At 39.7% G+C, this 22,097-nt stretch overlaps 1 protein-coding gene across 2 annotated transcripts in view; it reads left to right on the plus strand.

Moving 5' to 3' along the window:
- The window catches only part of tyrp1a (tyrosinase-related protein 1a), a 43,301-nt gene that overhangs the window by 17,600 nt on the left and 3,604 nt on the right, over window positions 1-22,097 (plus strand). For both annotated transcript variants that reach the window (XM_059974658.1, XM_059974657.1), the window contains exons 2-4: window positions 337-541; window positions 13,043-13,210; window positions 21,139-21,318. In XM_059974658.1, coding sequence (XP_059830641.1) covers window positions 337-541; window positions 13,043-13,210; window positions 21,139-21,318 — 553 coding nt within the window. The remainder of the gene's footprint in view (window positions 1-336; window positions 542-13,042; window positions 13,211-21,138; window positions 21,319-22,097) is intronic.

Below are 22,097 nucleotides of genomic sequence, written 5' to 3' on the forward strand. Positions count from 1 at the left end.
TAGTGATTTAATACTCTGAGTACATGATTTCGGTTGTAGCCAAGAGAAGGGCTGCAAAAATTAAATAGCTTCATGGAGGATGCAGGACTCTTTCAGCAACATGTGGGTGGATGTGTGTGAGAATATAAAAATAGAAGTGGACTGGTATAGATGCTGTTCTGTCTTAACCTACATAATAATTGGATATGAGTCTTATAGAATTTGGGTTTAATGAACCAATCTTACTGTAAATTCAATGCTGAAACAGTTGGCTGGTAATCTTAATTTCTAAGCAAATAATGTATTTTCAAGTTTACGTTTTTAATATCTGATTTTCTGGGTTTTTTGTCATTATAGGTTATGTTGGGAGATCTGACCTTTGCTCTTCCATACTGGAATTTTGCTACCGGAAGAAACACCTGTGACATCTGCACAGATGACCTAATGGGAGCCCAAAGCAACTTTGAACCTACTCTTATAAGTTCTAACTCTGTCTTCTCCCTGTGGCGTAATCTGTGTGAAAGTTTAGAAGATTATGATACATTGGGAACTATTTGCAATGGTAACAACTTTAATAATGTAATGGAATTAAATTGGTCTAAAAGAAATCCAGAGTATCTGTCTTTTGGATTAGAGAATGAATTTGTTGCCCCTTAAGGGGTAATTCCCAAATAAATATTCCTACATCATCCTTACCATCACTTTCTTTTCCCCAACGAGTAAAACAAACACTGAAGTATTGGAGAACCACTTTGAAAGACTTAAAATGACAAATTCAATATTCAAAATTGAGTCAGGGCCTTGGTTTTTGAAGGCTTGACTTTTCATTGTAATTTGAAGGATTTGAACTATACAGAATATGTTGGGATCTTAAATGTTTGAAATCCAATCCCAACAAGTCTTGAGTTCTGGTTCACTTAAAACAAAGGTGGGTAAATAATCTGTTTAGAGAAACTGTTCACTATTATGTTTATTTGTGTCTGGATTCAAATTTAAATTCAATTACATATGTATTCAATTACATATTTTTAGACAAGCAGGAGATGATGGGGCTGCTTTGATTGGCTCATATGCTATACATTTAACTTTTCAAGCCAAGGAGTTGTGTGTCAGAAAATTATTTTGTGCTTCTTGAATGGAATTTAGATGGGGCCATTTCCAGGTTCATTTGTGTCATAGTAGAAATTCAGCCAAGTACATCTGCCTATGAATTTACCATTCTGCATCTGACTATACTTCTACTTCATTTGTGCTCAATTGGTGTATTCTCAATGCAAAACTACTCAAAAGCATTTCTAGAGAAAGTAGGTTGTGGTTTCAAGGGCACACATCATGCTCCACTGCTGGAACAAATAAGTTGTAATATCTACTATAAAATGTAGGATACCAATGGCACCCCAATTAAGTCCTCATAGTTCTACCTTGCCCCAGTGGTTTAAAAACGTAATGCTGATTTTAAGGTCCCAGTTTTTCCTCCTCCTCAACCCTGGCTAAGTCCCAATTTCGCAGTCAGCCTTGGGACTTGGGCTCAAACTGAAGTTTGCCTCAATGGGGCCTATAACCAAAACACTTCCGTGTTCTGTTAGTTAACGACACTATTCTACAGATTCTAAGGTACATGACAAATTCTAAGCAATTATATCTTGCTTTAACTGTTACTCATAAAAGGTAGAAGCAGGTGTAGTTTATTTGTCCCCTTGTCTACTCTGCCATTTAATAAGGTCATGGTTGATATTTTGGTTCAATGCCATTCACTTGTAATCTTATGCCAATATTCTTCATGTCCAAATATCAATCGTTTCTATCATTCTGTCTTAAAAACATTTAGCAGCTACATTTCTCTTCAGCAGAGACTTAGAGTATACATTATAAATGAATGAAGAAACTTCCTTTTATCACTCTTCTGAATGGCATATACTTTATTTGGAGATACTGATCCCCTGGCTTAAGGCACTGCTGAAAGGAGACAATTCTGCATCTATCTTATCAAACCTTGAAAACACTGTAATGCCATAACTTTGCTGTGTACAATTTCAGTTTTGATAGTATGCAAAGCACGAAGTTTCACAAGCAGTTTCTCTTTCAATAACTTCTCATTCCCTTATTGAGTATGGTTGCATTCTCCTGACATCTGTCCATGATGCATTGGGTTTTTAATGCTGTGTCTGTCATTTCATGAAACTTTCCAGAAACTGGTCCTAAGTAACTAAGTTGTTTCTTATTAGTTGTTATCAATTGCATTTCTTTAAAGGTGCTGTTTCCCCCCCCCCCCCGAGTATATAGTATGCAAGTTAAACGTTCTCATAAATACTAATTATAGCTCCAGTTGGGTATGAAGGCCCAAACTGACAATGAAATAGTTTCTTCTGGTCTCATTTGAGATTCTGATATCAGCTTCAAGCTTCATTTACTCTGAGCTATGAGTGCACACTTAGAAGTAATTAAATAGCATAAGTGTATTAGGAAGCAATGCTCATGAATAGATGAAAGTCTGTTCAATGTAGTATATTTACATAATTGAAATACACCTGAAATGAATAAATGAAACCTAGGTGTTAAAAACAAACAATATAATACAATTAACAAGACTCGACTGAACATATTAAATTCATAAGGTGGGGACAGCTGCAGCGATCAGGTCTCTGGCACTGACTCTGGTGCTGTGGTTCAGAAGGGAACGAAGGGGGAGAGGACTGCAGTAGTGATAGGGGATTCCATAATTAGAGGAGGAGACATGAGATTCTTTGGACTCCTGGGTGGCATGTTGCCTCCCAGGTGCCAGGGTCAGGGACATCTCAGATTGGGTCCACAGCATTCTAAAGGGTGTATAAGCAGCCAGAAGTCTTGGTAGATATTGGTACCAATGGTAGGAAATAGGAGGATGTCCTGACGAGTGAGTTTAGGGAGTTGGGTAGAAAACTGAAAAGCAGGACCTCAGGCTAGTAATCTGGATTGCTTCCTGTGCCATGCACAAGAGGGTAAGAATAGGATGATTTGGCAGATTAATTTGTGGCTGAGGAGCTGGTCTGGGGGGCAGGGTTTCAGATTTCTGGATCATTGCAATCCCTTCTGGGGAAGGTATGACTTATACAAAAAGAATGGGTTACACCTAAACCTGAGGGTGCCTAATATCCCTGTGGGAAGGTTTGCTAGAACTATTGGGGAGGATTTCAACTAATTTGGCATGGGGATAGGAACTGGAGTGATACAGCTAAGGATGGGGCAGTTGGTATACAAGTAGGGGTAGAGTGTAGTGAACTGTCAGGAAGGCCAGGGAGATGGGTGGGTGGCGGTGGGGGGGGGGAGAAGAATTGCAGTCAGTAGTGTAACATGGGGACAAAATCAAAGTGACTGATACATCAGTGAAAGTGTTACATTTGATGCCCACTCCATACAAAATAAGGTTATCTTGTAGCACAGTAAGACATTGGCAGGTATGGCATTGTGGACACCACTGAGTTATGGCTGAAAGAAGATTATATGTGAGCTTAACATCTAAGGCTACACATTGTATCAAAAGGATAAAATAAGTTAAAGTCATCATGGTTTCTGTCAAAGGAAATCTTGTCTGACAAATCTGGTGGAGTTCTGAGGAAGTAACAAGCAGGGTGGACAAAGGAGAGGTAGTGAATGTCATTTACTTGGATTTTCAGAAGGCATTTGATAAGGTGCCACACGCGTGGCTGCTTAAGATAAAATCCTACGGTGTTACAGGAAAGATGTTGGTATGGATAGAAGAATGGCTGACAGGCAATGTGTGGGTCTTTTCTGGTTGGCTGCCAGTAACTAGTGGTGTTCCTCAGGAGTCAGTATTGGGACCACTGCTTTTCACATTGTTTGTCAGTAATTTAGATAATGGAATCAATAGGTTTGTGGATGAGCTGAAGATGGATGGTAGGTAGTGCTAGGAATCAATACAGCAGGACTTAAACAGATTGGAAGAATGGGCAAAAAAAGTGACAGATGGAAAACAGTGTTGGGAAATATATGCTAATGCATTTTGGTAAAAGGAACAATAGTGTAGAGTATTATCTAAATAAGAGAAGGTTCAAACATTAGAAGTGTAGAGTCCTCGTGCAAGACTCCCAGAAGGTTAATTTACAGGTTGAGTCTGTGGTAAAGATAGTAAATGCAGTGTTGGCATTTATTTCAAGGAGAATAGAATATAAAAGAAAGGAGATAATCCTGAGCCTTTATAAGACAGTAGTCAGGCTGCACTTGGAGTAATATCAACAGTTTTGGGCCCCATATCTCAGGATGTGTTGTCATTGGAGAGAGTCCAGTGGAGGTTCATGAGGATGGTTCTGGGAATGAATGGGTTAACATATGAAGCGTGAATGGCAGCTTTGGGCCTGTACTCACTGGAATTTAGAAGAATGCAGGGGTGTGGGGTAAATCTCATTGAAATGGAGGTACAGCCTCAAGTTTGAAGCTGTATCCTTTAGAACAGAGGCAAGGGAGATTTTTTTTTAGCCAAAGCATAGGAAATCTGTGGAATGCTCTGCCTCAGACTGCAGTGGAGGCCAAGTCTGTGCATCTATTTAAGGTGGAAGTTGATCATTTCCTGACTGATCAGGGTGTCAATATGGCAAGAAGGTAGGTGTACGAGTTTAAATGGAATCTGGGAGCAGCTGTGGTGAAATGGCAGAGCAGACTTGATGGCATGAATGGCTTAATTCTACTCCTTTGTCTATGGTCTTATGGATGGGCAGGTAGGTAGAGGAACTGATGTGTCTCTGTTGGTAAAAGTATGAAATCAAATCCTTAGAAAGAGGTGACATATGGTTGGAAGGTGTTGAATTGTTGTAGGTAGAGGGAACTTCAAGGTTAAAAACTCCCAGGTGGGAGTTACATAATGTAGCTCGGATATGGACTACAAATTACAATGGGAAATTTTAAAAAATGCATGTTAAAGGGCAACATTATGATAGTCTGACAGGATTTCAATATGCAGGTAGATTGATAAAATCAGGTTGGTGCTGATTTAGGTTCCCAAGAGAAATTTGTAAAATGGCTACAAGATAGCTTTTTACAGTAGCTTGTGGTTGAGCCCACTATGGAATCAGCTATTCTGGATTGGGTGTTGAGCAATGAATGGGATTTGATTCGGGAGCTTAAAGTAAAGGAACCCTTGGGAGCCTGTAACCATAATATGGTAGAATTCAACCTGCAATTTGAGCAGGGGAAGTTAAAGTCAGATTATCAGTATTAGATTGGTGTAAAGGCAATTACAGAGACACGAGAGAGGAACTATCCGAAGTTGATTTGAAGGGGGACACTAGCAGGGATCATGCAGATTAGCAATAGCTGGAGTTTCTGGGAGGAATTAGGAATGTACAGTATAGATACATTCCAGAAAAATAGTAGTGTGCTAAAGGGAGGATAACAGCCTTGGCTGACAAGGGAAGTCAAAGCTAACGTAAGAACAAAACACAGCATATAATAGTGGCAAAAATTAGTGGGGAAATTAGAGGAATAGGAAGCTTTGAAAAACTCAACAGTAGGCAACTAAAAAAGCCATAAGGAGCAAAAAGTTGCAATATGAAGGTAAGTTTGCTAATATAATCAAAGAGGATACCAAAAGTTTTTTTCAGAGATATAAAGAGTGAAAGATTGGCGAGAGTACGTATCGGACCGCTGGGAAATGACCCTTGAATGGTAGGAAATGGCTGACCAACTGAAGAAGTATTTTTTTGTAATTTATTTTTTTATTGAAGTTCATCATCAAGCATTTCCATAAGATGTATTTCAGACATTGTACATATATATCATATAATCATATGTCACAAATCTCCACATAGTATTTATCTGAGGTATGCACGTATAGAAAAGAGTAGAGAGAAAAAACAAACAAAAGGAAAAAACTATGTACAAGTAGGGAGTGATTTTTTTTTACAACATATTCATTGATTTGTGAGAATAAAATCAGGCCTATGAGGCATTATGTAATTAAACCATTTTTCCCAGTATGAATCAAATTGTTCCAGCTTATGATTAACAGATGCTGTTATCTTCTCCACTTTGTAAATGTCCATTGTAATTTCCATCCATGCATTTAAAGTTGGGCTCTCCTGTGATAACAATTTCCTAGTAAGAGTCTTTTTACCAGCCACCAACAATATATTAATTTAATATTTACCTCTTTTCAACCATTCTTGAGATATATATCCAAAATATATGGTCTTATTCTCTACGGGTATTTCACATTTAAAGATGTCTTGTAAGACATTGTGTATCCCCCTCCAATAGTCTTTGATAACAGGGCAGTCCCAAAAAATATGATAAATGATTTGCATTTTGATTTCCACAATTTCTCCAGCAAACAGGGAAGTTATTATAATGGGATTTCTGAGAGGGTGTAATAAAATACCTTATCAAGTTTTTCCATCCAAACTCCTCCATTTCTGTGAACTGGTACACTTCCACTGATACCTCCATATTATTGTCCATTCTTCCTCAGATATAATTATCCCTCCTTCCTTCTCCCATTTTGTTTTAAGATATGAAGTTGAATGTGTTTTAAGATTAGACAAACCCTTATACATGCTTGAAATGATTCTACTATCGTTATCTGAATTATATGCTTTTCTAAATAGCTCTATCAAGCATCTACTTGCCTTGGTTACTTTTTTAAGCGTCTTATTAACATATAGTCACATCTGTAAATATCGATTTTTTTTTTTTAAAGTCTTGTTTTTCTAATAAGTGTTTCTCTTTAAGCATTTCAAAACTGAACAGTGTTCCTTCTTTCATTATGTTGCAAAGAACTGTTATTCCTTTAGCTGTCCAGTCCTTAAATCTAGCATTCAATTTATTTGGTGTAAAATCCGAGTCATATGCACACCATTTAAGAATTGCAATATCTCCCTCTAGATTATATTCTTTTATAGTAGTTTTCCATATTTTAAGTCAATTTCACCTGTGGGTTTATCAATAGTATTTATGTACCTTTGCAGGTTGTTATCAGCTAAAATTGCTTGTATGGGCATGGGAAGTACCCGTTCCTCAGTGTTTTTCCATTGAACGTCATATGCTGGGTTGCACCAACATATTACAGCTCTCAACTGTGCTGCAAAATAATAATCTCTAAGAGAAGATAGGCCCCATCCCCCCCTTTTCCTTTGCTAATTGCAAAGTTTTGAGACAAACTCTAGACCTTTTACCCTGCCAAGTATACTTTGATAACATCTTGTTCCATTCATTGAATTGATTTTGATTAATCTCTATCGGTAGGGTCTGAAAGAGATATAACAGCCTGGGCAGTATATTCATTTTAATAGACTCGATCCTTGAACTAAGACTGAAAAAAGGGATCAGGTTCCATCTTGCCGTATCTTTAATTTTTTTTATATAAAGGCTGATAATTATATTCCGATAATTTTGCCAAATCTTTTGGCATAATGATGCCCAAATATTTGAAAGACTCTGTTTGCCATGCCCAGGGATATCTACTTTCAATTTCTCTTGGTGGGCTGTAGTAAAATGAAAGTAATTGGGTTTTATCTATGTTGATTTTGTATCCTGATAATTGACCATACTGTTCAAAGGATTGCATCAATTTAGGTAAAGAGTATATTGGTTGCCCTAGATAGACCAAAATGTCATTCGTGTAACAAGCCAAATTATGCTCTGTCCCTTTAATAGTAATTCCCCTAATATCTTCATTTTGTCTGATGTATTGAGCTAATGGTTCCAGATATAATGCAAAGAGTAGTGATGACCATGCACAACCCTGTCTCCTGCCCCTTTCTAGGGTAAGACTATTTGATAAATATCCATTGATTTTAATCCTAGAAGTAGGGTTGTCGTATAGTGCCTGTATAGTTTTAATAATTGTGTCTTGGAAACCAAATCTATGTAAAACTCTGTAAAGAAAATTCCAATTAACCGAATCAAATGCCTTTTCAGCATCCATGCTTATCACTATTGCTTTGATTTTATTTTTTTGTATATGATCCATAATGTGAAGTGTCCTTCGTGTACTGTCTTGTGTTTGGTGTTGTCATATAAAACCTGTCTGATCATTACATATCAGTATGGGTAGAAACTCCTCTAATCGTTTGGCCATGATGAAGGTAAATAATCTATAATCTACATTAAGAGTGGATATTAGTCTAAATGACCTACATTCCATTTTATCCTTGCCTTCTTTCGGTATAGCTGAGGTTATCGCTTCCTTCCAACTGAGTGGCATTTGTGCCTTTTTTAGAGCCCAGTTCAGTGTGGGGAGTAAAACAGGAATTAACTCATTTTTAAATTTGTTGTACCACTCTGCCGTATACCCATCTGATCCTGGTCACTTGCTTAATTTAAGCCTACTAATTGCAGCTTTTAATTCAACTTCAGTTATGTCAGCAGTCATCATTCTATTTTGTTCTTCGCTTAAATTGGGTAACTCTAGAGAATTCAAGAAGGTGTCAATTTGGGTTATGCTTCCCCCGGGAACTTTGTAAAACACTTCAAAAGCTTCTTGAATTTCACTTAGGTTATTTTTACCGTTTTCATTCTTGGGTCCCTAATTCTATGAATTGTATTTTCAGCTTTTTTTTTTCAGTTTCCATGCAAGTATTTTCATAGACTTTCATAATCCACTTTCATAATGTCTCTGTTTCAGAAACATTAAATTTTTCCTGATTTCTTGCGTAGCCAAATTATTTATTTCATTCCTAATTCTTTTAATTACCCCTAATGTATCCTGTGCCAAATTCAATTTGTATTTTTTCTCTAGTTCCTTCATCCTATTTTGTAATTCCTGTTTTATTCCTTTTTTTTTCTTATATGAAGGTATCACTATAATTTTCCCTCTTAAGACAGCCTTCAGAGTATTCCATAAGATGGGAGGTGAAACCTCTCCATTATCATTAAATTCTAAGTAGAGACCAATTTCTTTTTTAATTTGTTCCTTAAAGTACAGATCATTGAGCAGGCTTGAATTTAGTTTCCAAATAGTATTCTTTGGTCGTAGGTCAAAATCAACAGATTAAATATATAGGTGCATGGTTACTTATATCTATTGTCCCAATTCCACAAGCATTTATTTTGTCTTTGTCTTTTCCAAATGTTATGAAATAGTCTACTCTTGTATATACAGAATGGGGAGCGGAATAATGAGTGCAATCCCTTCTGTCAGGGAAAAGGTCCCTCCATATATCAATTAAACCAACATCCTCAAAAAGTGTATTAACTTCCTTATGTAAGTATTTTGTTTCATAGGTTTTTCTATTGGAAGAGTCTAAGTTTGGTTGTAATTGTAAATTTAAGTCTCCCCCATGTATCAGGAGACCTTCTGTTTCCGCTTTGATAATATCAGTAATTTTCTGTAAGAAACCAATATCACTTCCTGGGGCTGTGTATATATTCAATAGAGTAACTGAATTTCCGTCTATATTCCCCCTTACAAGAATGTATCTGCCCTCTTTATCTCCCATTTTGAATCCTTTTTTCAAAATACAGCTTACTTGAGATAAGAATAGCTACTCCTCACCTATGTTCTGATTTATGAGGAACAATTAGTGAAGCCCATTCTCTTTAGTTGTCTATGCTCATTATCAGTTAAATGAGTATCCTGTAAATATACTACATGGGCTTGTTCTTTTTTCATTTTGGATAAAATTCTATTATGTTTGATTGGATTTAATAGCCCATTGACATTAAAAGAAATTAATTTTACTTTGTCGTTAGCCATCTGTATTTATCTATCAATGTATCATTGAAATGAGCAGAATAAAACTTAATCGATCTACTCTCTGAAAAAATAAGAACCAAGAAATGCAAATAACAAAAATGGCAACGAATGTGTGATTCCAAGGCTGAGGTCTCTGGTAGATGACCCTATGTTGAGCTAGAGGAAATGTCTACCTGTGGGGGATAACCCCTCCTACTTGTGAGTTGAGGGCCCTCATTGCAGTATTCATAAAAGTCAGTGAACAAATCCATTATGCAGAAAATATTTCCCTGTGTACTCATATATGGAAAAAAGGAGTAAGTGAGCGATTAAAGAATAACAAAATAATATAAAATCCACGTTCTAATAAGTATTTCTCGAGATAGGTATATCACCATCTACTTTTGCTTCTGTTTAGTTTCTCAACATTTTTAAAGTCAGCCAAACCATATGGCTCCTCTGGAGAGGGTGAGGGCTGTTGGTCCTAGTCTCTTCCTGATATACTTCTCTTGGCCTCCTCCCGTCTCCTGCCTTCTCGATCCTCGCACTATTTCCCAAGTGGGGTGGGAAAATTCCTCTGCCAGGCTTTCCTTCTGTTTGATCACGCTGACGGGCAACCCTCTGGCCTTCATGTCTGTAGTCGCCTCTTCCACTGTCTGGTACAACCGCATCCCATCTTCATAAAACACTCAAAGTTTAGCAGGGTACGGAGCTTGAAATCTAATCTTTCCTTGCTTTAATATTCGCTTTACTTCAGAGTATTCTTTAAGTTTCTGCAGGACCGCGGGGGGCGGGGGGTAATCTTGGTCGAAATATATTAATTTATCGTCTTAAAAACACCCTCTTCTTACTCCAGGCCCTTCGTAGAATCTCCACCTTGGTACTGTATTGAAGGAATTTAATTATTATTTAGCATGGCTTATCTGTTCTATCTCGAGTAGGCTTCGGGACAAGCACACAATGCGCTCTCTCAATTTCCAGCTCCATAGTCGAGGGTAGCTTCAGCGCGTCCCACAGCAACTTTCCGACAAACTCTGTCATAGACAAGCCCTCCGCACCTTTGGGAACATCGTATATTCTGATATTTTTCTGCTGTGATCTTCCCTGCTGGTCAAACAGTTTACCTTCTTGTTGATTTAATATTTTTATCGTCTTACTTAGTATCCGTTCCACGTTTTGAATGCTATCTTCCACTTTGTCAATTCGAGTCTCTGCCACCGCTATTTTTTGATTGACGTTGGCGAGCTCTGACTTAATATCATGTAGCTGCTGTTTTATATCTTTCTGTAACTCCCTTATCTCTTTCAAAATTTCGATCATATTTGCCGCTTCGCCTGAACGAGGTCCAGCTTCCGCCTCGCTAGCACATGGTCGGGTAGGAGAGCTACTCGCTGCACTCCCCTCAGCTGCAGGCTCCGCAGTGTTGCTTTTTTTATTTCAATTCTTTTTCCCCATTCTTGCCCCTCTTATTAGTTCAAATACTTTCAAAAAACACTATATTTGATGGGTTAACAGGGCTTTATATGCGTTGTTCCGGAGGAGCTAGTGACCTAAGTTGCCATTCTCGATGATGACTTCACCGGAACCCCTCTGAAGAAGTATTTTGCTTCAGAATTCACTGTGGAAGGCACTAGCAGTATGACAGATACTTGAGTGTGTATGGGGGCATAATTGAATGCAGTTGCTATTACTAAGGAGAAGGTGCTTGGGAAGCTTGTAAGGTCTGAAGATAGATAAGTCACCTGGACCAGATGGCTGGCACCAGAGTATTCTGAAAGAGCTTGTTCAGGCATTAGCAATGATCTTTCAAAAATCAAGAGTCTGGCATGGTTTGAGAGGATTGAGGAATTGAAAATGTCACCCCAGTCCAAGAAGGAAGGGAGGCAGAAGAAATGAAATTATAGATCAGTTAGCCTGACCTCAATGGTTGGGAAGATGTTGAAGTCGATGGTTAAGGATGTGGTTTTGGGGTACTTGGCAAGTGATAACATAGGCCAAAGTCAGCATGGTTTCCTTGAGGGAAAATCTTGTCTGACAAATTTCTTGGCATTCCTCAAAGAAATAACAAGCAGTTATTGACAAACGAAAATTGGTGGATGTGTACTTGGATTTTCAAAAGGCCTTTGACAAACTGCCATAAAGGAGTTTGCTTAGCAAGGTAAGAGTCCATGATATTACAAAAAAAAAGATACTAGCATGGTTGGAGCATTGGCAGGAAGCAAAGGATGGGAATAAAGGGAGCCTTTTCTGATTAACACAAAATGCTAGAGGAAGTCAGCAGGCCAGTTAGCATCTATGGAGAAAGTACAATCTATGTTTTGGGCGATGATACTTACCAGATGCTGCCTGGCCCGTTAAATTCCTCTAGCATTTTGTGTGTGTTGCTCGGATTTCTAGCATCTTCAGATTTCTCTTGTTTGTGAAGAGAAGGTCTTAGACAGATTTGGAGAATGGGCAAAGAAGTGACATGTTGGGAAGTGTATAGTCATTTACTTTAGTAAAAGCATAGACTATTCTGTAAACAGGTAGAAATCCAAAAATCTGCGTTGACAAAGGACTGAATCCTTGTGCAGGATTCCTAAACGGTTAACTTGCAGGTTAAGTCGGTGGTAAGGATGGTAAATGCAATGTTAGCGTTCATTTCAAAGGACTAGAATATAAAAAGTGATTTAATGTTAAGTCTGTATAAGGCATTGGTGAGACCTCACTTGGAGTGTAGTCAGCAGTCCAAGAAAAGATTATTATCTAAGAAAGGACGTGCTGACATTGGGAGGGTTAAAAAGAGATTCATGAAAATGATTCCATATTATTTGAGGCTTATAATATGAGGAGCATTTAATAGCTCTGGGCCTGTACTCACTGGAATTTAGATGAATAAGTGGGGAATTCCATTGAAACCTATTGAATGTTGAAAGGCCTGTGTAGAGTGGATGTGGAGAGGATGTTTCCTATAATATCGGACACAGCTTTTGAATAGAGAGGCGCCTATTTAGAATGGAGATGAGGAGAAAATTCTTTACCCAGAGAGTGGTGAATCTGTGGAATTTGTTGCCACAGATGGCCGTGGAGGCCAAGTGATTGGAAATATTTAAAGACAAGGTTGATTAGTTTCTTGATAAGTCGGGGCATGAAAGATTATAAGGAGAATGGAGTTGGGAAGGATCCATGATCAAGTGGTGGAATAGACTAGATGGGCTGAATGGCTTAATTCTGCTCCGATGTCTTTTGGACAATCATTTATTTTGCTTTTTTTTCCAAAATGGCTAAGGAAAAAAATTGTTAATGACAAGCTACCATGTTTATTCCTTACAATTGCACTCTTTGCTTAGTAGAAAGAGTACCTCTGTTACAGTAAATTGGGGATCAGTCCTAATGCGGCCATGTTGTTGTTTCATCCAGGCACTGAAGGTGGCCCTATTCGCCGAAATCCAGGTGGGAATGTTGCCAGACCACTGGTGCAACGTCTACCCAATTCCCAGGATATAGCACAATGTTTAGACATACCAGCTTATGACACGCCGCCTTTCTACTCCAATTCAGCTGAAAGTTTCCGAAATTCAGTTGAAGGTAAGGATATTTAAAGCATGTTTGAATAGTGATTTGTACAATTATCCCAATGATGGAAAGGTTTATCTTAAGTTTAAAATCAAGCCCATCCTGGTTGGTATCCAATCAACTACACAAGAACCAGCACCTACAGATGAGGTGAGCACAGTGCTTCTGAACTCGAGCACTTGTCACTACAGACCACAGGCAAGATTGGAAGTTTAAATGGTTGGATGCTGGTAACAGGAGAGATCTGAATAGAAGAAAATACAATATGATGCATTTTTAGATGGATCTGTAGCAAGCAGAATTGGATGGTGTGGTAGTAAAGTGGAATAAACTAATGATATTTCCCTATGCAACAGTGTTATTATGTCAAATTATAGAAAAAGGGCTTAAACAATGGAAGTTTGGGGATCTTGTATCTAAATCCTAGTATGAAGGAAAAAGTGTGAATGGCAGGACTTTCATACAGTTACAGCATGGTAAAGTGTATACGCTTGAAGACAGAATTTATTTGATTAAGAAAGTGGAATAATAAAGCCACATGATACATGCTGTATACAATTGACAACAAAACTGTGAGAAAGGGATGAAGAGTTGGTCAAATTTGTAAGCAAGTTTCAGACAAATGCAAGAATTGTGGATCCATAAAATGGAGAACATCAACAATAATGTAGATGCTGTAAAACAGTATTGTGAATGTTTTTTTTAAAGGTGCAATTCTTAAGTGTATTTGGGAGAACTCTCTTGATTGCAATATTTTTAATGTAATCAGAGAGATGGTGCTCAGTCTAGTTCAGGGCATTAGGACCTGTTTAAAATGAGGAAGCACCTGTTAAAGATCAACCACAGGTTCAGAGTAGCTGTAGAAAAGGACAATGAAGGTGAAAATACTTTTCCTTGAGTTCTAATTTCAGTGAATTTTAGAGGCAATTGTTCCAGATATTTTGAAATGAAAATTGGCAAGTTAACTAATTAATGGGTAATTAGTGACTTTGAGGAGAAGAAATTGTGGACACAGATCAGGCACATTCCCAAATAAACTTCCAAATCTATTCTTCATGCATGACTAAAGATATAAGGGATACATGTAATTTTAGTATCCAAGTGAAAGCACCAGTCAGTGGTTTAGCTCACCACTGCACAATTTGTTCTAATTCCATTAAAGTAAACATTCGGAAATGAGAACAAACAGCAGTTGATCCTCTTACAGTCAATTAATGGAAGTTCCCAAGCAGAAATTTTCTCCTGTATAATAGGGACCTTGGGGGGAGGGTGAGATGGGTCAGCATCCAATACATCTGACTGAAGATGTTTGTTAGCACTTCAGTGTTTTGCCTTTGGCATTCTTAACTCTGAAATCATTTGAATGTGGAGGTTGTTGGAGCCTCCTTCTCCTAATATTTAATTGTTCACCACAATTCTTGACCGGAGATTGTGGGACAAAATGTAAGTTCCTGTTCTGGTAGCATCAAAGTATAGCAAAAGCAGGAGGGAGTAGACAACATGTGATAACCTTAGCTGTAGGTAAAGTTAGTGCAGTTTAAATAATTGCCACATAAAATTTGTTAGCTAAATTAAAATTTCTTTATTTAATGGGTTTGGAGAACAAAGATACGGAATTAGGCAGCAGATTATAACCCCGTCTGACCTGCTGAGTTTCTCCAGCAAATTGTGTGCGTTGCTTAGGATTTAATGCTGAATGGTTTTCAGGCTGGAATGATTTGCATAAGGACCAGTGCAACATTGATTTTTATTTGTGTCCTGAACCTGGGTATATTGGTGCCAGGCATTTCCACTGAGAGATTAAGCACCTCTACTTGATTTTCATTAGCATCAGAGCTGCCATCATTAATATCTTGGACCAAAACTGAAAAGGCCAAAAGGTCAGAAGTTAGATATCTTGTGGTGAGTGACTCAAAGTCAGACATGAGATTGAATGCACTCCACTTGCTTGGATCAGTTGAGCTTCAATGAAGTACCCAAGACAAAATAGCCTAGTTGAGTGTTAGCCCACCAACTTCACAAGCAAATCATCATCTTTACATCAGCACAAAGTGTCTGCAATCTTCTACATAGAAATGGTACTTAAACATCTAAGCTCATGAAATGTTACCACTATCGTCAAGGACAAAAGCAACATTTGTACATATGTCTTTTTAAATGCTGAAGACAAATTGAGAACTTTTAAAAATGTCTTCACAATTCTTACCTTTATGCAGGCATGGTGCATGAAAGCAAGAACGTTATGCCAATCCATTATAATGTATTAGTTAAATGTCAGTTTGCATCCGATTTTAGGCACCTCACTTCAGGCAAGGTGACAAACCCTTAATGTGTACAGCGACAAAGAGAAGGAATTGCTTCCAGTACTAAAAGGTTGTGCAACCAGGAGAAATAGGTTTATGGTAATTGACATAATATCCAGAGAGATGGTCAACTCCATAGATATCTGATAAAACTGACTTGAAAATGAAAGTATTTTCATTACGCAGTTAATAAAGATGTGATAAAATACCAATGTATACTCTTCCAGTGCATCAGAATGTGCTGGTGGTCATGTAACCAGATGGCAATGATGCTTTCTGTTTGATAATTACTAACTAAGATATTTATACATTTATCTCTTGTTATGGGAAACAGAGAAATGGCAGAAGAATTTAATAACTACTTTAGATCTGTCTTCATTAGGGAAGACACAAGCAATCTCCCAGATGTATGGATGGGCCAAGGACATAGGGTAACAGGAAATGAAACAGATTGACATTAGGAAGGAAACAGTGATGACTAGACTGATGGGACTGAAGGCTAACAAATCCCCCGGTCCAGATGGTCTGCATCCTAGGGTACTAAAGGAGGTAGCTCTGGAAATTGCGGATGCATTGGTAATCATTTTCCAATTGTCCTTAGATTCAGGTTCAGTTCCTGAGGATTGGAGAATGGCTAATGTTATCCCACTTTTTAAGAAAGGAGGGAGGGAGAAAACAGAACTATTGTCCTGTCAGCCTAACATCTGTAGTGGGGAAGATGCTAGAGTCCATTATTAAAGATGAAATAGTGACATATCGAGATAGCAGTGATAGGATTGGGCCAAGCCAGCATGGATTTACCAAGGGCAAATCATGCTTGACTAATCTATTGGAGTTTTTCGAGGATGTAACCAGGAATTTGGACAAGGGAGATCCAGTGGATGTAGTGTACCTCGATTTTCAGAAGACCTTTGATAAGGTCCCACATAGGAGATTGGTGGGTAAAATCAGAGATCATGGCATTGGGGGGAAGATATTGAAATGGATAGAAAACTGGTTGGCAGATAGAAAGCAAAGGGTAGCGGTGAATGGGTGTTTCTTGGAATGGCAGGTGGTGACTGGTGAGGTGCCACAGGGCTCGGTATTGGGACCACAGCTGTTTACGAGTTACTTCAACGATTTAGAGGAAGGCATTGAGAATAACATCAGCAAGTTTGCTGATGATACTAAGCTGGGTGGCAGTGTGATATGTGATGAGGATGTTAGGAGAATTCAGGGTGACTTGGATAGGCTGGGTGAGTGGGCAGATACTTGGCAGATGACGTTTAATGTGAATAAGTGTGAGGTTATCCACTTTGGGAGTAAGAACAGGAACGCAGATTATTATCTGAATGGTGTAGAGTTAGGTAAGGGAGAAATACAAAGAGATCTAGTCCTTGTTCATCAGTCACTGAAGGTAAATGAGCAAGTGCAGTAGGCAGTGAAGAAGGCTAATGGAATGTTGGCCTTTATTGTAAACAGAATGAAGTACAAGAGCAAGGAAATACTTTTGCATTTGTACAGGGCCCTAGTGAGACCACACCTGGAGTATTGTATACAGTTTTGGTCTCCAGGGTTATCCTGGCTGTAGAGGAAGTGCAGCATAGATTCACAAGGTTAATTCCTGGGATGTTCAGACTGTCTTACGCAGAGATGTTAGAGAGACTGGGCTTATACATGCTGGAATTAAGGAGATTGAGAGGGGATCTGATTGCAACATATAAGATTATTAAGGGATTGGACAAGATAGAGGCAGGAAATATGTTCCAGGTGCTGGGAGAGTCCAGTACCAGAGGGCATAGTTTAAGAATAAGGGGTAGGTCATTTAGGACAGAGTTAAGGAAAAACTTCTTCTCCCAGAGAGTTGTGGGGGTGTGGAATGCACTGCCTCAGAAGGCAGTGGAGCCCAATTCTCTGGATGCTTTCAAGAAGGAACTAGATAGGTATCTTATGGATAGGGGAATCAAGGGATATAGGGACAAGGCAGGAACTGGGTATTGATAGTAGATGATCAGCCATGATCTCAGAATGGCGGTGCAGGTGCGAAGGGCTGAATGGTCTACTTCTGCAACTATTGTCTATTGTATCTCGGTCACATTCTCGTTTTCCTTCAACACACACAAAATGCCATTGGAACACAGCAGGCCAGGCAGCATCTATAGGGAGAAGCACTGTCGACGCTTCAGGCCAAGACCCTTCATCAGGACTAACCGAAAGGAAAGATAGTCAGAGATTTGAAAGTAGTGGGGTGAGGGGAAAATGTGAAATGATAGGAGAAGACCAGAGGGGGTGGGATGAAGCTAAGAGCTTGAAAGGTGATTGGCGAAAGTGATACCGAGCTGGAGAAGGGAAAGGATCATGGAACTAGAGGCCTCGGGAGAAAGAGAGGTGGGGGGGGGGAATACCAGAGGAAGATGGAGAGCAGGCAAACAACTAAATATGTCAGGGATGGTCTAAGAAGGGGAGGAGGAGCATTAACGGAAGTTAGAGAAGTCAATGTTCATGCCATCAGGTTGGAGGCTACCCAGCTGGTATATAAGGTGTTGTTCCTCCAACCTGAGTGTGGCTTCATCTTGACAGTAGAGGAGGCCATGGATAGACATATCAGAATGGGAATGGGACGTGGAATTAAAATGTGTGGCCGCTGGGAGATCCTGCTTTTTCTAGTGGACCGAACGTAGGTGTTCAGTGAAACAGTCTCCTAGTCTGCGTCAGGTCTCACCAATATATATATATAAAAGGCCACACCGGGAGCACCGGACGCAGTATACCCCACCAGCCGACTCACAGGTGAAGTGTCGCCTCACCTTGAAGGACTGTCTGGGGCCCTGAATGGTGGTGAGGGAGGAAGTGTAAGGGCAGGTGTAGCACTTGTTCCGTTTACAAGGATAAGTGCCAGGAGGGAGATCAGTGGGATGGGATTGAGGGGACGAGTGGACAAGGGAGTCACGTAGGGATCCCCTGTGAAAAGCAGAAAGAGGGAGGAAGGGACAGATGTGCTTGGGAAAGATCCCGTTGGAGGTGGTGGAAGTTACAGAGAATTATACATTGGACCTGGAGGCTGGTGGGGTGGTAGGTAAGGACAAGGGGAACCCTATCCCGTGTGGGGTGGCGGGTGAATGGGGTATGGGCAGATGTGCGGGAAATGGGAGGGATGCGTTTGAGAGCAGAGTTGATGGTGGATGAAGGGAAGCCCCTTTGTTTAAAAAAGGAAGACATCTTTTTCGTCCTGGAATGAAAAGCCTCATCCTGAGAGCAGATGCGGCAGAGACGGAAGAATTGTGAGAAGGGGATGGCATTTTTGCAAAGTCCAGGTGGGAAGAGGAATAGTTCAGGTAGCTGTGAGAGTCTGTAGGCTTATAGTAGATATCAGTAGATAGGCCATCTCCAGAGATGAAGACAGAAAGATCAAGAAAGGGGAGGGAGGTGTTGGAAATGGACCAGGTAAATTTGAGGGCAGGGTGAAAGTTGGAGGCAAAGTTAATGAAGTCGACGAGCTCAGCATGTGTGCAAGAGGCAGCGCCAATGCAGTCGTCGATGTAGTGAAGGAAAAGAGGGGGATGGATACCGGTATAGACTTGGAACATGGACTGCTCCACAAAGCCAACAAAAAGGCAGGCATAACTGGGACCCATACCGGTGCCCATGGCTACACCCTTGGTTTGGAGGAAGTGGGAGAAGCTAAAGGAGAAATTATTGAGAGTAAGAAATAATTCCGCTAGACGGAGAAGAGTGGTGGTAGAGGGGAATTGGTTAGGTCTGGAATCCAAAAAAAAGCAAAGAGCTTCGAGACCATCTTGGTGGGGGATGGAGGTATATAGGGACTGGACGTCCATTGTGAAAATAAGACGGTGGGGGCCAGGGAACTTAAAATCATTGAAAAAATTCGAAGCATGAGAAGTGTCACGAACATAGGTGGGAAGAGATTGAACAAGGGGTGATGAGACAGTGTCAAGGTATGCAGAAGTGAGTTCAGTGGGGCAGGAGCAAGCTGAGACAATAGGTCTATCTGGACAGGCAGGTTTGTGGATTTTGGGTAGGAGGTAGAAACGGGAAGTGCAGGGTGTGGGAACTATGAGGTTGGTGGCAATGGATGTGAGATCCTCAGAGCTGATAAGGTTGCTGATGGTATAGGAGACAATGGCCTGGTGCTCCTTAGTGGGGTCACAAGAGGTAAATAAGAGGAGGTATCAGAGTTGTCGCTGTGCCTTGGCCAGGTAGAATTCAGTACTCCAGACAACAACAGCCCCCCCCCCCCCCCCGCCCCATCAGCAGGTTTTATAGTGAGGTTGGGATTGATGCGGAGGGAGCGGAGAGCAGAGCATTCAGAAGGAGTGAGGTTGGAATTGGAATGGTGCCAAGGCACAGCGACAACTCTCTGATACCTCCTCTTATTTACCCCTTGATCATGACTCTGTGTCACTTTCGCCTATCACCTTTCCAGTTCTTAGCTTCATCCCACCCCCTCCGGTCTTCTCCTATCATTTTGCATTTCCCCCTCCCCCCTCTACTTTCAAATCTCTTACTATCTTTCCTTTCGGTTATTCCTGACGAAGGGTCTCGGCCCGAAATGTCGACAGCGCTTCTCCCTATAGCTGCTGCGTGGCCTGCTGTGTTCCACTGATATTTTGTGACTTGCTTGAATTTCCAGTATCTCCGATTTCCTCGTGTTTGCTCTCATTTTCCCTCGTTCAGTTTGACACCTGAGTCCTATATTTAATGACTATGATGTTATTTTTTTTTACAACAATGAACATCTGACCCATCTGAAGTGCTACTTTGACATAGAATTTGACATCTGCAAGCTAAATTAGATCACTTGAGATTTTGAAAAAACAAGCCTGCCACCCATTTGAAAATTTTCACGTCTCTATAGTATATTAGAAACTATCTGTATTCCTCAGATAACAGAACTATTAACCCATATTTGAAATAATTAAAGTAATTTTAACTATATCTGCTTGTATAACTTTGCATACTGGTCTTACAGAAGTTTGTCCAGCTGCACTTGAACTATTAATTCAATTTGTATTAACTCATTGTGCTAAGAATCTATTTCACTTATTTTTGTATCTGCTATCTGAAAGAGAGTCAACGAAATGAGGAGATAACATAGTGATCACTGTTTTTACTGCTTGCATCACTGTATAATATTGATTTACATCTGCAACCTTGCCATCTCCAGACTTGTCAGATTCAGAATCGGGCTTAATATCACTGGCATATGTCATTTTTTTTTCATTGTGGCAATAGTGCATGCAATATATAATAGAGAAGAAAAACTGAAATACACTAGGTATATAAAAGTTAAATGAGTGGTGCAAAAATTTTAAAAAAGCAGTGAGGTAGTGTTCGTAGGTTCAATATCCATTCAGAAATCAGATGGCAGAGGGGATTCAAGGTTTAGTTTAAGCAGTCATTCCGAGGGGTTCTTTAGTTAGTTTTGGGTTGTGTACAGTCTAAAGGTCCATTTGAACTCTCATTTAGGGCAATATATATTAAATAATTTAAGTCTGCAAATCAGTTGCATTTAGAGAAATTATATCTCTTGTTGTCAACACTCTTTTATACCAGATCTCTTGTGTTTGGTTAGAATGATCTTGAATGTGCAATCTTTATAAATCCTATTACTCTGAAGTGATTGTGTTCTGTTTCTAGGTTATAGTGACCCTTCAGGAACATATAATCCAGCAGTTCGCAGTTTGCATAATCTGGCACATTTGTTTCTTAATGGAACTGGTGGACAAACTCACTTGTCCCCAAATGACCCAATCTTTGTGTTGTTGCATACATTTACTGATGCAATATTTGATGAGTGGTTGAAGAGAAGCAAAGCAGGTAAATGACATAACTGTCTTTAAATACTGTTAATTAAGCCTTTTATTTATTCATACCTTAAATAGATGTGTGGCATTGTCATAAGAATGTTTTAACCTCAATTCTAATAACCCATACAGTAATATTGGCTGCTATGTGTTGATCAGTGATTCCTCTTCATGTGCTGCTTCATCATGTTGCCTCTACCTGGGTAAGGTGCCACCCAGGGCATTCCATCACACATTGTGTGATTGATGTATTGACTTATCAATTTATTTATTTATTGGAGCTGCATTTCCCGGCATCCACGTCTGATAGAGTTGCTGCCTCGCAGTGCGAGAGACCTGGTTCGATCCTCACCTCAGGTGCTGTCTGTGGGTGGGGAGGAGGGGGGTGGTTGAGGTAATTTGTACATTCTCCCTGTGGCCACCTGTTTTTTTTTACATCCCAAAGATGTGGACTGCTAGTTTAATTGTGGCCCCCTAATGTATTGGTGAGCAGTCAACTCTGCAGGATTGGGTGGGGGCAACTGATGGGAGTATGAGGAAAATAAAAACAAGTGGATCGAATGTAAATGGGTGTGAAAGTCCACATGTACCTGGGGGCTGAAGGGTCTGTGTCTGTTTTATTTCTGTAAGACTCTTTATTTCATGGGACTTTCAGAAAGGTTGGACACTACCATAAGCTTCTCTGTCGGCACATTCATCAGACTTGGTTTGCCAGCTATCTCTGATGACCCTCTGAACCAGAACTGCTGTGATCACTTGCTCATTGGTACACCATCTGAGGAAGATGCTGAC

This window comes from Hypanus sabinus, chromosome 7, assembly GCF_030144855.1.
Source record: "Hypanus sabinus isolate sHypSab1 chromosome 7, sHypSab1.hap1, whole genome shotgun sequence".
NCBI lineage: Eukaryota > Metazoa > Chordata > Chondrichthyes > Myliobatiformes > Dasyatidae > Hypanus > Hypanus sabinus.